Source organism: Porites lutea, chromosome 10 (assembly GCF_958299795.1).
Source record: "Porites lutea chromosome 10, jaPorLute2.1, whole genome shotgun sequence".
NCBI lineage: Eukaryota > Metazoa > Cnidaria > Anthozoa > Scleractinia > Poritidae > Porites > Porites lutea.
Window position 1 is genome coordinate 9,877,565 of NC_133210.1, and position 13,756 is coordinate 9,891,320.

At 38.1% G+C, this 13,756-nt stretch overlaps 1 protein-coding gene across 1 annotated transcript; it reads left to right on the forward strand.

The window, feature by feature from the left end:
- Nucleotides 1–4,177: 4,177 nt before the first annotated feature.
- Nucleotides 4,178–10,836, forward strand: LOC140951013 (uncharacterized). The gene is made up of 5 exons (XM_073400234.1): nucleotides 4,178–4,315; nucleotides 4,972–5,126; nucleotides 6,475–6,547; nucleotides 9,431–9,454; nucleotides 10,275–10,836. The coding sequence occupies exons 1-5, from the start codon at nucleotides 4,285–4,287 to the stop codon at nucleotides 10,736–10,738; spliced, it is 747 nt and encodes a 248-aa protein (XP_073256335.1). The 5' UTR covers nucleotides 4,178–4,284; the 3' UTR covers nucleotides 10,739–10,836.
- Nucleotides 10,837–13,756: the final 2,920 nt, after the last annotated feature.

Consider the following 13,756-nt stretch of genomic DNA (forward strand, 5'->3'; position numbering starts at 1 on the left):
ACTATAGTAATACAAGGTAGCTGGGTAGCGGGGTAGCTGGGTAGCTGCTCTAGTCATGTTTTGAGAGTGGAGTGCAAGGCCTGGTTTGAAATTGGGGATATAATTTTGGATCAGACATGATATAGGACAGGGAAAATCACGTAGACATATAAAGAATGGTTAAAAACTATTTTTAATAAAGTGTTAACTTCTCCAAAGTAAAAGCAGTCGCTAAAAGACTATGCTAGACGGCATAGAATGCCAGGCTGTAGGTTATAGCATAGAAACACAGGTTTGTTTTCTAAAACTCAAGAAGAATATATTTAGCTTCATTAATGTAATTCAGTAGCAAAGTAAAAACAATGGGTACAAGGTTATGCTAGTAAGCATGTGAAGTGGATGACGGCAGGTATTTTGTTTTCCTTAAAAAGCCCTGAAATAGCCTTTGTCTATCTTAAAATCTATTATATTAAAATGCGCCAAATATATACCAGTAAGGAAAAGCATATGCTCTAAAGCACAGGAAGTCAGTCGACAAGTGCCTCAAGACATGAAAAATATTGCATTTTTTTGTACCATTAACAACAGTTCCATCAAAATAGAACTATCTAGTAATACATCCAAAAAACGGTCTTGATTGCTTCAAGAATAAATATTGTATTTAAATTACAATTTTCAGTGCTATACCAGAGTAGTAAAAAGTTGGGCCAAAGTTTAAAAACTATTTTCAATTGAATTCGGCAAAGTGAAAGCAGTCGCTAACTAAGACTATACTCGACGGGCATAGGAAATGTCTGCATGACTGCAGATCACAGCATAACAACTCAGGTTTGTTTTCTAAAAATCAAGAAAACTATTTTTAGCGTTATTAATATAATTCAGTAGCAAAGTAAGAACAATAGGTACAAGGTTATGCTAGTAAGCATGAGTGGTTGACTGCAGGTATTTTGTTTTCTTCAAAAACTCAAAACTATATTTTTTTACACGGGTCAATTACATTAGGATAAAACCAGTTAGTAAAGAGATATTGGTCCAAAGCATAGTTTGTTAGTTAGTCTAATATTAGATTTTAATAGTGAAACAAAGAAGTTAAAGATCGAACCGGCTGCAAGAATGTCGAATCATAATCAACTTGACCTCCTCTGTATTCTAATGAACCGCAAATCAAACATTGCGGTATTTAAATAATTAATTAAAAAACGACGGTTTCCTTCTCCAAATGCATTGCATTGAAAACACTTTTTAGGAGTATCCAGAGTACTTTTAGATCTTAAGAAATACGTTCTAAGCGGCGCTATGAAATTTAATATCTGTTCGGTCATCCTAGGGCAACTTGTGAGTCTTTTCAAAATTACAACGGCTAATTCAGTATTACTTTCCCAAAATTTTTAGATGCAATTAAAAGTTTTACGAAAGTGAAATTTTTCTGATCCCTCTCAGTTCCATCGAATTTTCGATTCCGAAAATTTTAGGTTTCTTTTTCTGCGAAAAATAGCTTAACCTGGGGAGTGGAATGCGAAAAATTAAACTTCAGAAAATCGGAGCCGTGGAATTTACTTAATAAATAGGTTCGAAAATTGTACATGAATGGAACAGTCATCTAGAAATTTTTAGCCTTCCTCAGGGTATAGAAAATTCTAGGCAATTTTGCTTCTCCGAACGGATATTTTACAGGAAATTGTCGTTGGGTGCCCCGGCCGAGTAAAGGAAGTTGGTTTTTCATGTAAGGTTCTTGATGTTAGTCACGGGAAATGGAACGCAGTCGAGGTCATACTGAAAATGATACAGAAGTCAGATAACTCATAGGTAGCCCAAGCTCGAAATATGAGCATCGGCGAGCTTCGGCGTTGTTGCGTAACATTCGAAATATAAGAATTTGTATGAGGAAATAACCTATCGTTTCTGTATCCTACGAGAATGAAAGGATTTCAATAAAAACAGCTTACCTTACTTAAAATGTGTGTTACGTCTCTCCTGTGTAAACCACGGGTTTACAAGAGAGAAAACCGTTTACATGAAAACCCGTAAAACGGCCATAAATCGACCCGTGGACTACACAGGAGAGACGTAACACATATTTAAGTAAGGTAAGTGTTTTTTAATTGAAATCCTTTCATTTTGGTATGTTACAGAGACGATAGGTTTTTTCCCTCATACAAATCCTTATATTTCGAATGTTACGCAATAACGCCGATGCTCGCCGATGCTCATATTTCGAGCTTGGGCTACCTGTGGTTTACTGGCACAGAATAACAAACTCTTACTTTTATCAAAAACTTTCGATTGCGCAAACTTAAGCTTGCGTTTGGATAAGATGATTGCCATTAAAAATCTTTTGTTAATGACTGCAATGAATGATTTATTGTACCCGAAATGGCTCTTCAGTATTTGTCACCTTTTCGGATAGAAAAAGTCTGATAAAACATTTCTTATCCGCGCCGCTCAGTTTTTTGTTTCGGCAAACGAAAATCTACTCAAACAATCGCCAATTTCATCCGATTGCTTTCTTCAGCATATCCAATAGCGAACCATCAGCGACAACATTTAATAGTTGAAAATGATAGTTTGGTTCACTGATTTTTTCGCGTGATTTACTGGTAAAGTATATTCAGTATATTGCCAGTGACGGTGCCTACAAAGAAAAAACAAAAATGCCTGTCTCATCAGCTTATATTTTATCATAAGAAATGGAAGACAGTATAGCCGGATCATAGGGTTTTGAAAACTTTTTATTACACCTATGCGCAAAACGCAATGAGTACGAAGCTTATGCTTGTACACCGGAAACTGATAATTGTGGGCAGACAGCACCATGATACTGAGAGAGCCTTTGTCTGTCTCAGCCTCAAATTTAAAGTATCTATTATATTTCAAATATATAACCAGTAAGGAAAAGCATATGCTCAAAAGCATAGGAAGTTAGTCGAAAAGTGCCTCAAGACATGAAAAATATTGGATTTTTTTTAGCAAACAACAGTTCACCAAAATAAAACTAGTTACGTCCAAAAAACGCTTTTGATGTGCTTCAAGAATGAATATTGAATTTAAATTACAAATTTCAGTTCTACAGGAGAACACAACCAGTTTGTAAAAAGTTGGCGCAAGGCGTAGACGTATAAAGAATGGTTAAAAACTATTTTTAATAAATGTTAACTTCTCTAAAATTAAAGCAGTCGCTAATATAAAAGACTATGCTAGACGGCATAGAATGCCAGGCTGTAGGTTATAGCATAGAAACACAGGTTTGTTTTCTAAAACTCAAGAAGAATGTATTTAGCGTCATGTAATTCAGTAGCAAAGTAAAAACAATGGGTACAAGGTTATGCTAGTAAGCATATGAAGTGGATGACGCCAGGTATTTTGTTTTCCTTAAAAAGCTCTGAAATAACCTTTGTCTATCTTAAAATCTATTATCTTAAAATGCGCCAAATATAAACCAGTAAGGAAAAGCATATGCTCTAAAGCACAGGAAGTCAGTCGACAAGTGCCTCAAGACATGAAAAATATTGCATTTTTTTGTACCATTAACGACAGTTCCATCAAAATAGAACTGTCTAGTAATAAGTCCAAAAACCGCTCTTAATTGCTTCAAGAATAAATATTGTATTTAAATTACAAATTTTAGTGCTATGCCAGAGTAGTAAAAAGTTGGGCCAAAGTTTAAAAACTATTTTCAATTAAATTCGCCAAAGTGAAAGCAGTCGCTAAATGAGACTATATTCAAAGGGTTTTGGAAACTATGTCTGCATGACTGCAGATCACAGCATAACAACTCAGGTTTGTTTTCTAAGAATCAAGAAAACTATTTTTAGCGTTATTAATATAATTCAGTAGCAAAGTAAGAACAATAGCTGCAAGGTTATGCTAGTAAGCATAGGAAGTGGTTGACGGCAAGTATTTTGTTTTCCTTAAAAACTCAAAACTATAATTTTTCACATGGGTCAATTGCACGAAAAAAAACCAGTTAGTAAAGAGATATTGGTCTAAAGCATAGTTTGTTAGTTAGTCTAATATTAGGTTTTAATAGTGGAACAAAGAAGTTGAAGGGCGAAGACTGCAAGAATGACCTCCTCAGGATTCTAATGAACCGTAAATCAAACATTGCGGTATTTAAATAATTAATTAAAGGTCATAAGGACAGCTAAATTTTCTAATTTTGAGTGTTTTTAAAAATTGAGTGTGCGTGATGTTTGCGCCAACTTTCCGCTATAAAAGGAGCTACACTTTTGCTGCCAAATCATTCGGACCATACTTTGGCTTCTTGCTACAACCACCGTAAAGTAGTAATCCGAGGGACTGAAGTCTATGGTACTCAAAGTCACTGCAGTTAGAAAAGGTAAGCAAAGCTGGAATTATCTACACAAACATTAAAAACCATTACTTTACGTAAAAAGAGATTTGTCTCTTACGTTTCTGATAAACTTTTTTCTTAATTCTATTCAGATTTTGTTATTATTTAGTTAGTTTAGTCTATACTTTTAAAATGCTTTTACTCAAGATTGAAAATTAAACCACCTCATATCTTTAATGAGTACTGAACCTTTTTATCGATTTTTACAACCCCATCGGACAATTGCACTCAAAAGTTTATTTCTATGATAAACTATGTTTTATTTTTCACGTTTATAAGTAAAAAAAGATGTAGCACCGTTCTGTTTGAGTGTGCTTGTCAGCTTCTTCATCTTTTTAGTTCTCCTTAGATTCAGAAATAACCGATTCAGTGTCTACAAACGGAGCCAAAGGTTCTCGGATTTCGGGAATTTCATTTTTAATGGAAAACGTGCCATTATTGGCGGAACCCTCAGGAATGAAACCTACTGAATCATATATGCGCTGCTATGAAATTCAATTTTAAGGCCAGCGTTAACAATGTGATTATTATGCGAAATATGACTTGAGAGACCTTGTGCAGGCCCTCAAGTGTCAAGCGTTTCGTAATTACGACGTACAGAAAGCGGACTAAATGTTCTAGTTTTGTTTATATTATTACAGGTTTAAAGACGATCTTCATAATGGAATACATCAAGCCTATCTTCCTCCTGTTGTTCGTTTCTGGGATTGTTGCTTCTGTATCGTCTCGGCATGCCGCGAAACATTATCCTGTAGAGGACGCTGGAAACCAGGATGAATCTTCTTCAGTCAAAAAGGTAAAAATAAAATAAAATAACACTCATATATTTGCTATTAAAAAATTAAATCTAGCACAATCAGTTTAAATAGACTTACCTGTTATTAATTGCCGGCGGTGTACAACTGCGGAAGCATTTGAAATCCTGCCGAAGATATGCAAAGTTTGTAATCCGTCCTTAACAGCGCCTTCGTCCTGTCTTATGACTCCCAATAATGTGGAATCTTATACGGAGTCGCTCGGATTCTAACGAAAATGCGTAGTTTGAAAATTTGTCCGTTTATAATCGCCGACGCGTTTCCCAATTTAAAAATTTCATAACGACAAATGTCATTTTAGTGAAGAAGGGCTCTGTCTTGTCAGGAATCGTAAACGATAAAAGCATAAAAATTACTTACGCTCACTGATATTGAGTTATTGGGGGAACCTTGCTCGGTCGGTCGGGTTAGTCTGTTGGCCGATTCTCACTGTAAACTTATAAAAATGAGGCGCTCACCTCTTATCAGGCCCAATTTTTGCAACTCTCATACATTCTCTCTTACATTTCGCCTTGCCCGCCGGAATTATATTTACCAAGCGAAAAAAAAAAACAGAGCTGATCTCAGGTTAATGAGGCTTCTTTGAGTCACTCGTGAATGCAAAACCTTTTTGTACGTGGGATTTTTATTTAAACAAAATGTTATATCTAGTTCCGAAAAGTGTGGTGTTAGCGGTTATACTTTGCTATCACTTGTTTTCTTTGGGCAGGCTATTTGTAAAAAGTGAGAAAAATGTTTTAATTGTATGTTAAATTATTTGCTTTAAAAACTCCTAGTATAGTTAATTAAAACTGTCTTAGGAGAATACTCATCAAAGATTTTTAAAGATTAATTCATTAGATAAACTTAAAGCCATTGTCTCTAACATTTAGGATACTTCGTTATATTCATTTTATTAAGCCATGTTCATTTTATTAAGCCATGTTATTGCGTGTTCATTTATGTATGTATATGTGTACATCTAACCGATTTTTTGAAAACCAACCTAAGGAAATTAGCAGTCAATTGCACGAGTGAAAGGTCGTCAAAAGGCAGGTTTCTTAAGCCCGCTTAAGAGATAGAGATTTCACGTTTTCGAAAATCCGGTTGGACACACATGTACCAATTTACTTCCTTTTTTATTTAAATTTTGCTTTTGAAACTCCTAGTATAGTTAATGAAATTAAACTGTCTAAGGTAAACTCATTAAAGATTTTTATTTTCATTTCTGCACTCTAAATGTACGTGTAGTATAAAATCCCACATAAGAAACGTTTGGAAAAAATCTCAGTGCAAGTGCATGGCAGTGAAGTGGAATGACGTGGATGATAAACATACTTTTCTTTATAGATACTGAAGGGACAGGACTCGTCCCTGACTTCAGCTGCTTTTGACAACGGCGAGGAAAAAAACAAGCAAAAAGGTAAATGCATCCTCCAGCAGTTTATCTGTTGTCTTTATCTTAGGAAATAGAAAAAGGGTACGCACAGACTATTGTATACTGAGGTCTTTACAAACTATTCATTATGGCATTCAGCGGTGATAAACTTATGAACTTATACACTTGACGTTTCGTATCCCTGATGCTAGTCAACATACACTTTCACGTCACTTTTAAAGATGAATTGACTAGCGTAAGATATATATACAGAGTGTTTGAAAAGTTCGTTTCGATTTTTTCTTCCCTTAAATTTCAATGATTAAAAAAAATACCTTTTGTACAACTATGTTATTCACTATTCACTTAACATTGACTAACTGAGATATTAGTAACCAGAATGCTTTCTTTTTATGTTTTCTGACATTTTCTAAGCGGTGAGGTAAAGAATGTACGAGATCTTAAGGGGTTGTCTAAACTCACATTTTCCAGGCGAAGCGTAAGCTTCCCTAACTAATTCCCAGCCAATTTTTACTTAAGATGCCATACGTTCCAGCCAGCATCACGATGCCTGAGGAACGGCTTTTTTGAATATCGGCTCTACTGAGCACTCTTGTCGTAAAATAGTTTAGCAAACTCACAGACTTACAACAACCTAATCCTCAAGCAGTTTAAGGTCTGGGTTTGAAAATATGTTTAGAAATATGGTTGATCGCCAATACTTTCTCTAGATTGCCTAGAACCGGATGAAACTTAACCTGGAGATAAATCTTGTTGTTCTCTTTTGCCTTAACGCACGTCACACAGAAAAATATTTTCATTTTCGCTTTCCCTTTCATCTAGCGCTAAACGACCATTTTTTATCTTGATTTCTCAGTTGTGCGGCACGAAATATCAGATCTAAGAGTTGAAAATCATGAAGTTGGAAGAGTAAATAAGCTAAGTTAGGTGCTATGTTTGTTTTTTTGTGTTAATGGTAAGGTCGTACGGGAATTTTTAAGTCTCTATCAGTGCTAGTATTTCACTTCATTTCTCGCTGCAACTGAGCAGCTACAGCACGTTCCATATCAGACCTTTGTGGTGAGGGTAAAAATCGGAATGAGTTTGCGGAATCGGGCATGGGCATGGCTTGCGGAATGACATAATCATGCGGAACGTAATATATGGAAATGGCGCAAAGAAATAAACTATACAGAAAATCAAACGCGCGTCTCTGCCGCGTCCTTTTTTGGCAAGCGATTTTTTTGGCACAAATTTGAAGGAGCAACCGCTTTGCTGGCTCAAACCAACAAGGCAGAGCAGCACCTTGGAGTTCACGAGGATTATGGAGGAAATCATTTCTAGTAGCTGCAAGCTTTACGAGGCTGCAAGGAATTGGTATACTCGGTAGTCCCAAATGAAATAAACAAATAAGTCTCGTAAATACGTGCAGACGTATTGTGTCGCAAATCTGTCGGTTCTTTTATTTAGGGGTATATAACCTGTACTTCACTAAACTCAAATCAAGGGTCAATCTTTATCGTAACGGTAGTGGGAAAAGAACGATCGTTGAACGTGAAGTCTGATATATTTGATCTCTGATAGAATAATATGTCACGATCACGCAACACACCGTCTCAAAAAAAAAAAAAGACTTCTCACGCGGTTTCAAATACAGAAGAACGCCAGTAACTCGAACTCGGAAGGGAAAAGTTCGAGTCACAGCCGGACTGAGTTAGCGAGAATTCGAGTTATCGGGGTCGATTGCAAAATTCAATTTGCCATGTTAAAATTGATAGTTACTGTGAAGTTAATCGTGCAAACATCTTTCGCAGAAACATTACAGCAGAAGGGAGCGTGACCTTCTAAAACATCTTTTCTTCATTGGGCGAACTTTTGTTATGTACATAGTAACGGCAATGCCATGCAGCCCGACTAATAAAGGCAAGTAGTAGAATCTTTGTAGCTGAGCGAAAAAGGCCAATCCAGAGTGAAACCTAGCTTCGTGGCTTTTTGTTTGTCATCGTAGTCGAGCCCACAACATTAATAGGCAGCGCTTTTCTGCTCAATTTATTTCTTTCACTCATTCTGCATATAGTACATTTCGCATAATTATGTCATTTCGCAAGCCATGCCACATGCCACTCCGCAAACTCATTCCGCCTTTTTACCCTCACCGGGAGCCTTTGCTCCTCAGTGCCGGCCGGGAAAGAAAGGAAACAACAATCCGAGTACTTTTAGTTCACAACAATTGCTGCTATGAGTCTGAGGAACATGTTATTTCCTTTCTTGCTACAATCAAGTACAACACGTCTTACATCAGACCTTTGCTCGTAGTCGGCTTTAAAGAAAACAATCCGAGTATTTTTAGTTCACAAACAACCGTAAATTGCTGACATGAGTCTGAGGAACATTTCATTTCCTTTCTTGATGCAATCAGGTACAACACGTCTTACATCAGCTGTAAAGGAATATTTTACTTGCGGCTAGCCTTGCTGAAACCACCTTCAACACGTACCGTCTGATGGGCTAGGAAAAATGTTTTCTGAAAAGATTTTCTCTCCGGCCTCGTGATCGCAAAAGTTTGATCTCAAACATTCATTGATTATTTTGAAGCTGTACACATCATAATGAAGCACATCGAATTAAAAGAAAAAGGCATAACAGAACCTGAAAACAGTCACGTTTTAGAATTGCCTTTCATCCTGAGTAAGTTCAGGTTTCATCGGTATTGGCTGGCTTAGCTAATCAATTGCTTCTTTTCTTACCATAACCTCTCTTTGACCTTGCCTCTGATAAGTAGACCATTCCAGAAATAATTACATGCAGCAGGACCCATAAAACTGGAAACCCTGTTGCATTTTAATTTACAAATAAGCGTTGACGGTCTCGAAACTGCGTGCACCACCATGAAGCAAATTTTGTTACTCATTTTCCTTTCTGTTGCAGTGATGCCCTCTGACGCCAATGAAGGTGAGTTCAAGTTCTGATATCAATATTGCTACAATACCATTTGAAGGATCTTCTACAAGTATCACTAGGGAACAAACAGTCAATGTTAAAAAAACTTATCTGTTGGTAAGGCCGCAAACAGGATCATGATCAGACTCAGACCATAAGCTATTAAAAGACGACACACGAAAATCTCCATGCTCAGGGGTAAGAAGTGTTTCTGAAAAAGAGCAAGTACATGCTGAAGCCTCCCTCATTGAAACAAGAACTTGAGATTAAGTTGTTGCCAAAAGTAATGCAACGAAGACTGATACAAAATAGAGAAAAAATCTTAGGTCGCCTTAAAACCAAGTTCTATCCTGCTGCAACTGTACTGAGATGGCTGGTTTGGTAACGCGACCGCCCGATGAACCTCTATCCGACGCCGTGTTAACTATTTCACATGCATTTGTCTGCACAATATTTCCATCTGGAAACCGTAACAACTTAGTAACAACGGTATTTTGACTGAACATTGCTCCTTTTAAGGAGCATAAATTTTCATTTCGGTCCATCATTCCTTGCACGGGGCCGGGGTCCCAACAGGGGATGCCGGGATAACTTTGACGGATGACTATTAAATTTTACCGATTTTGGCGGTTCACGGCGGTTTACCAGTTAAATCGATTGTTTGACATCTAGAAGTCCGAGATGATCAGCTGAAATAGTGAAATTTGAAAGACCTGCAAACCGTTTGACAGCTAGTAATGACTGCCTTTTATGACGGTTGACGGTTAAATTTTAGGCTGTTTTACGAAAGAGAACTAAACTTTTCATTTATCGCTTTTTGTTTCTTTAACAGGCCGCTGGAGGAAGCTGAATTACGAAGCAGTGTGCTTTAGTGCACTCGATGATCGGCCCGGCAGGTTTTATGTTCCCTCCGGTAACTTAGCAGCCATAAAGTTGGTTCACCTGTACGGTTACGTCACCTGTGACAAGCATACTAGTTCCAGCTGGTCTTACTGGGGCTGTGATTTACCTTCCTTAAGATACTACGTTGATGTAGCCATAACAACCGGCTCGAGCTCTAGGGCCATCCTGCCGCTGAGTAGGTTTCTGTCAGGCAATAGCGTCCTGAAATTAAGGAAGTTTTCCAGCATTCCTGGTTATACCGGTTTGTCTTCTACGCTTGTCCTCTCGTTTGATTACCCTTACCCCTCTTCAGGGGAAACGTTTCGTTTGTGGTATGGTGAAGATTTGACGGATTCCACCGAATACGACAACGCAGGTCGAACCTGTTGCGATGTTTACGGGAGGTTTGTTTAACTCAGATGTTCACAACCTCATTCGGAGAAGGCGAGAGGATTCCCGAAATGATACACCTGTTATATTGTAATTCAATAAAGTCTTGTTATTCCACAGAACGTGAGTTTGAAATTGTGACACTTTGTAATTCATTGTCCTTGAGACCGTTTATGAAATTATCGGTTTACGAGATCGGTTGTATCGCTCATGCTTGGACGGAATTCGTAGCAGGTCTTCTCTTTTCCCCAGAGAGCTTTTGCAAATCGGCTGATCCACCGTGGACCCCCGGCTTTTGTAGCAGCTGGTTTTGTATTCGAGAACAACGGTATTTTTTCGGTTGTTTTTCTAATCTTCTGTCGCAGATTAATCGACATTACGCGGCAGGTCAGCTATTTTTGCTAGCTAAATGCATGTCGATGGCATTTTAAAACACGATCGAATTCTCTTTTTTTTTGTTATCATTTATTTATTTTATTTATTTATTTATTATTTTCACAGCGGGCTGAAAATAATATATATATTTAAAATTTACTAAATTCGTAAAGGAAAGAAACTAAATTAAGAGGAAAACCAGGACGAAGAGCTCCCCTCCCTTTATATAGATTCTATTTCCCCCTCGCCCCGCCCTGCCCCGCATGGTCTTTTTGGTGGCGACAGTAAGGGATTTTACGACGGTAAAACACTGATTACCATTTGGGGACACTTAGCACAATCGATCCTCCTATTCACGGTAACAATGCTCAAATCAGTTTTTAGACTCCCCGTTTACAAAAGCTCCATGCTCTTTACCTTCATCATTGATTGTCACAGATGAATTAGACTTTGTTATCTTGCACTGAATTCTTTGCACCTTTGAGGACCTAGCGACTAAAAAAAATATTCAGCGGGTTTTTAGGTTCTGATTTCACGATGCTCGAGTAGCAGAAGCTATTTACTTTTAGTAAAATCCAACTAGTGGTGTATTATCAATGGTGCGTTCTGATTGGTAGAGCTACTATTAGGCTATATGTTACAGCCCACTAGTAGCGAAAAGCGCCGGCTTTTTGGCGGCAAAAAAAGGATTAAAGTCTAGCTTTAACTAGCCAAAGTTGTTTTGTCTCGATATTTTTGACCAACTAGTTGGATTTTGAAAATGAAGAAACGATCGTCGCAGTGAACGCAATTTATGCAATTGTGAAAAGAAGCCTGAAAAAAATTCAGGACTTCAACGGGGTTTGAACCCGTGACCTCGCGATACCGGTGCGATGCTCTACCAACTGAGCTATGAAGCCACTGACGTTGGGAGTAGGTCAATTGTGGGTTCATATGTTCCCGTGAAAAAAATGAGTGTTAATGGTACTAAAATGAGTGTTAATTTTGCTAAAACAATTATTCCTCTCGCCCTCATGGCCTTTGAGTCAATAGCCCATTAATTCGGCCTTCCACTATTGTCTCAGAGTCCATTCGGGCTCAAGGAATAATTGTTAATTATGTCAAGATAGGTGCCTCATATTTGAAAGACAGTGCATTTACATGCAAAGGTCTAACCTAGGTACGTGAAAGGACAGGGGCACCCAACGAGAATATAGTTCAAAAGTACTTAAACATAGCATTGTTAAAAGTATTTTAGTATTTAATCGGTAGATATAGGCATATTTTTAACCCCTAAAAATTTTTTGTCTGTTCGGATTTCCTGGCTGAAAGTCTAGTGATCCGAAAATTATGGGGATCAAAACTTACCCTTCAGTCCGAAAAAAGGCTCCCGAAAATTCTAGGTGACCTTTTTAGGGTAAAAATCCGTTAAAAATGGGCAATTGTACCATTTCTTAGATGTTCGAAAAAGCTAGGAGAGGCAGGCAAGCAATAACTTTTACAACAAATGTTCCGAAAATACTAGATCTCAAATCGTCTTCCGAACAGATATTTTTCCGAAAATTGACGTTGGGTGCCCCTGAAAGGAGAACCGAGTACGGGCACTATTCTGTGCAACAAATCTCAACCTTTTGAACACCTAAAGCTGCACTATTCAATGAACAACAAATACTAAACCGTGTGTCACTAGCTTAAGAGTTGTCAGCTGTAATCTCCGTGGGGTACTCCCTGTGGTGGCTCATATAGGGAGGCTACGCCTGAAATTGATACTGACCTTTTTCAGGCTTCACGTGTATAAAACAGGGGCAACGACCTTTTTCTAGGAAATAACTGTTCGTTCGGAGCTCTCTAGAACGCCTTAAATTTGGTGACTTTTTATCGTCTTCAGAGTTTCGGTATTTGTATGTTTTGTTCACCTAAGAATTTCGTAGCCTTTTTATTTTTTAAATTCAGATTTCGACGCCTAAAAATGTCTGCAACTGACTTGAAAGCTCACTTGAAATAGGAAAAGGGAAAACGGCTGATTGACGATTGATACACTGAAGATCGAATGAACCCATAAGAATCCTCACTGATCCTTACAGCTGTCGCTAGGTTCCTAATAATTCCCGGACCAAAAATTAACCCTAAAAAATCCCATGCCGAATTTCCGAGCCTTAGAAAGCGTAGATCAGATGAAAGGGTAATGATTTCGTGAGTTGAAGTATACGAAAGCGTAGGGACGTCATTTAGGTTTTTAAAGGGCCTATAACTGAAGTATCTCGAGCTGACGCATGTTATGGCTATATCAAGTTAATTTATTAAACGCTACATAAAAAAATTAGAAGACTTGTTAGTAGCAACCAAATTATGCACTGAAGCACACGTACCAACTCCGCGGTATGGCCAGCACCTTACGCATGCGCACAACCATATCACCCCGGCAAAGGCAGCCACGAACAGCTGCTTCGCCCTTCGCTTAAAGGAATGCTTTGCACTCTCCTCGGCAGTTAAGAGTCTTTGATACGCGGGTTTTCTTCCCGCTCATTGATCCGACGGTTATGCCACGCTGATGAGCCCCAAAAAGGGCGAAACAGCTGTCCATGGCTGCCACTGCCGGGCTGATATGGTTGTGCGCATGCGTAAGGTACTGGCCATACGGCGGAGTTGGTACGTGTGCTTCAGTGCATAATTTGGTTTGTTGCCAGT

Coding starts and splice junctions, on each gene's coding strand:
- LOC140951013 (XM_073400234.1), top strand. CDS start 4,285: ATGGTACTCAAAGTCACTGCAGTTAGAAAAG. Junction 4,316..4,971: donor AGTCACTGCAGTTAGAAAAG/GTAAGCAAAGCT, acceptor ATATTATTACAG/GTTTAAAGACGATCTTCATA. Junction 6,548..9,430: donor GGAAAAAAACAAGCAAAAAG/GTAAATGCATCC, acceptor TTTCTGTTGCAG/TGATGCCCTCTGACGCCAAT.